Raw genomic sequence first — 3,516 nt, forward strand, 5'->3', positions numbered from 1 at the left:
GTTGTGTGGGGGGGGGGGGGTTGGGGAGTGGTCATTCTTGTTTTCTTGTTTTGTATTACTCTGTTTTTCATTAGAGCTTTCATCCAAAGGAGACAAACTATATTCTGACCCAAACAGCTGGACCACCTCTAACAGAAAATTGGAGATCCCCAGAATGTAGGCAGAGTGGTTGGGGAGTTGGAAGATTTCTTCAAGCTGTGATTTAGCCAAGAGGCTCCTGAGGGTGGAAAAGAGGAGTTGTTTTCTTGTTTTGTATTACTCTGTTTTTCATTAGAGCTTTCATCCAAAGGAGACAAACTATATTCTGACCCAAACAGCTGGACCACCTCTAACAGAAAATTGGAGATCCCCAGAATGTAGGCAGAGTGGTTGGGGAGTTGGAAGATTTCTTCAAGCTGTGATTTAGCCAAGAGGCTCCTGAGGGTGGAAAAGAGGAGCCGGTGGGAGGGTCTGTGGTTTGGGGCAGTTTGCACTTCCACTTGTCTGACATTTTGGCGACAATTTATTTGCCTGAACTTCATGAGGTCTCTTTTCTTTTGCAGACAGAGATTGCGAAGAGACTGAACACAATTTTAGCACAGATCATGCCTTTCCTGTCACAAGAGGTAAGACTTTTTGTCGTGTCCTTGTCGTTCCAAAGCAGCCACTGGCTGATGAGGTTCCACCAGAGCTCTAGCCCCTGAAGTTGAAGTTGACAACCTGGGGTTTACAGAGCCTTCTCCAGCCAGTTCAGGGCTGGGAGCCACATCAGAGGAACAACGTGCTCCTTTTTCTGGTGGGACTAATTCTCTGCCACTATCTGAGACCAGGGCGGGGGCGGGGGTTTGGCCTGCCACTGGGGTAGCAATGGGCAGCAGGTGCCTCTGTGCCCCCATGCTGTATCTAGTTCAGCCTCTGCTTCCCTGTGCTTGAAATTCCACACCTAGAGCCATCTAGGAGCAAGGACACCTGGCCAGTCAGTGTCAAGACCCAGACCCTGTGAGGGGAACCAGTACCCACAGGGGACCCCACCCTTCAGAACAGTGCACTCGCCAAAGGCACACCTTATCGCTCACATCACCTTCTAAGCCACTTTGCAAGGGGCCCCCACCCGAGGAAGGTGCTGAGGTAGTGGAAACGTCTCCAAGGACGCTCTTTGGTACAGGGTGGACAGATGGGCTGCCTGCGAGGCCCATTTCCGTCTGGCAGAGCTCACTTCGGCTGGGGCAGGCCCTGCCCTCCATGCCCCTCCTGGGCCCTTCTCAGCTCACTCCTGGAGCCCTGGGTCAAAAATGATTGACTTCTTGTAAGAACAGGATATAGCCATGTCCTCAGAGTTTGCAGCCTGGTAGGGAAGACAGCCGCATACAAAGCTGGTGCTACCTCAAGGCTGAAGGGAATGAATACACCGAAAAATGTTTTTTTAAAAAAGACTCTTTTTTACAGCAGTTTAGGTTCATAGCAGAACTGAGTGGAAAGTACAGAGATTTCCCTTAGCTGCCCCCACCAGAGTGGTGCATTTGTTGCAGCTTTTGAACACAACATGGACACATCTTCATCACCCAAAGTCAACTCATTGCTTACTTTTGAGTTCATTATGCTGCTTTTCTTTATCTTTCTGTGTAGACATACGTTTTTGTTTTCTCTCTATTTAGATAGATACAGATTTGGTTATATTTAGATACATATGTATTTCTTCTGAACCCTTTGAGTGTAAACTGCAGACATCCTGACAGCTCACCACTCACTGCTCCCACTGCGTCTTCTAACAATGTGTACAGGCTTCTGCGTGACTCCAATACCGTTACTGCATTTAGAACATTAATAATCATTCAATAATGCCGTCCGGTGTCCAGCTTGTAGTCTAACGCATGGAAAAAAGTTTTTTTGTATGTCTGTTGGAGGGGGGCCATTGACCAATACCCATCTTTTGGTTCATTTATATTTTAATTTAAAACAATTCATACGAAGTTTTGATTACAAAAGTAATACATGCTCATTGAAAAAGATCTAAAGAAGAAAGTGAAAATGCCCTGTCCGTGACCCACCCGTGTCCCCTGCCAGTGTCGAGGACCTCCTCTGCCTATGCCTCTGTGCGGCTGGGTGGGCGCCTGGCCCCAGCCGCCGCAGTTAACCCCTTCCGTTCCCTCCAGCACCAGCAGCAGGTGGCGCAGGCTGTGGAACGTGCCAAGCAGGTCACCATGACGGAGCTGAATGCCATCATCGGGGTACGTGGACTCCCCAATCTGCCTCTCACCGTGTGTATAGCCCTTTTATTCCTCTCATTTATCATAACCAGAGATCGATTTTGATCTCAGCTGGCCTCAAAGAATGGCGGCCCCAGGACTCCATCTCCTGAAGCTTTTTATAGGCTTGGGTCCATTTGGGGCTCTCTCCCCATTGGGTCCCTCATTGCCCACCCAAGTCCCTGAATTAAAGACATGTCTCAAATCAACCTCTAAACTCATCATCCCTGTTCTCCCTCAACTTTTGGTGTCCCCACCATTGAGGGGGATGGGCTCTGAGATCACGTTTAAGACCAGGCTGACTGATGGGGTCCCCCAACCTCCTCCTCATGCCTTCCAAGGGCCTGTCTGCTCTATCCCCTCTCCCTGGCAAAGGTCTGCCTTTCTTTAGCCATCTGGGATCAGAACTGTCTCTGCTGTACTGTTGATGTGAAGCGTGCTGTGGAATTTGGGGTTGGGCCTTGCTGTCCCATGCACTCAGCTGCCTGGCTGAGCCTTCCTCATGTGCCCTTGTGAATTCCAGCTGCGGGACCTAGACAGGTCATCCTGACCTCCGAGGTCAAGGGAACAGGGAAAAATATCCCAGAGCTCTTTACGAACCCACTTCTTGTTTGATCCCTCAGTGAAAGGAGGAAGCCAGATCTTTCCCCAGCCCCTACCTGGCTTGCATCTTTAGTTCTTGGTTGCAAATAGCATCTTTCTCTTGATTGGTGCTTTGGTTGAGGCTAAGGATGTTTAAGGTAAACATCTGAGAAAAAAAAACACCTTTTCAGTGTGACTTTGGACAAGGTTCTTACCCTCGGGGTATTCTTGTTCACCTTTTGTCCCTAAAGTGATAAAACACAGGGAGTGGGTGAGATCACTGCTTCCCATCCACAGACAGCTGGGTCAGGGTCCCTAAGAGGGCTTTGGAACAATGTAGATTCCAGGGTATTCGCCACAGAGTTCTTGTCCATAGATCTGGAATTATTCTGAAGGATACAGAATAATTGGGGAAACAGTGGACTGGTTGGCCAGGGGCCCTTCAGCCCTAACGTTCTGGGGTTCTGGCTGGTTTTCATTCTTTTTTCTCCTTAAATGAGGTCATTATTTCAAAGTGGAACTGCAGGCTCCAGAGTTTTCTGCTTGGTGGGTAGATGGTGACTCTGGGCTTTTCATTTCGGGGCAGAAACCTGGAGACCTGTGTTCTAGCTCTGGCTCTTCCCGTGTCACCTCGGGCAGGCTCATTTCTTCCTCCAGCCTCAGTTCCTGCATCTGTAAAAGGAGGGCGTGGGCCAACTCATCTCTCTGG

General features: G+C 49.2%; 1 protein-coding gene across 19 annotated transcripts in view; it reads left to right on the plus strand.

The window, feature by feature from the left end:
- TLE3 (transducin like enhancer of split 3) overlaps positions 1 to 3,516 on the plus strand; it is a 45,542-nt gene that overhangs the window by 17,854 nt on the left and 24,172 nt on the right. For 9 of the 19 annotated variants that reach the window (XM_015571984.1, XM_006776072.2, XM_015571987.1 and 6 more), the window contains 2 exons: positions 543 to 605; positions 2,133 to 2,237. In XM_015571984.1, coding sequence (XP_015427470.1) covers positions 543 to 605; positions 2,133 to 2,237 — 168 coding nt within the window. The remainder of the gene's footprint in view (positions 1 to 542; positions 606 to 2,132; positions 2,238 to 3,516) is intronic. The other 10 variants (XM_015571988.1, XM_006776077.2, XM_006776080.2 and 7 more) reach the window with 2 other exon arrangements.

Source organism: Myotis davidii, unplaced genomic scaffold, assembly GCF_000327345.1.
Source record: "Myotis davidii unplaced genomic scaffold, ASM32734v1 scaffold1069, whole genome shotgun sequence".
In the NCBI taxonomy this organism is placed as follows: Eukaryota; Metazoa; Chordata; class Mammalia; order Chiroptera; family Vespertilionidae; genus Myotis; species Myotis davidii.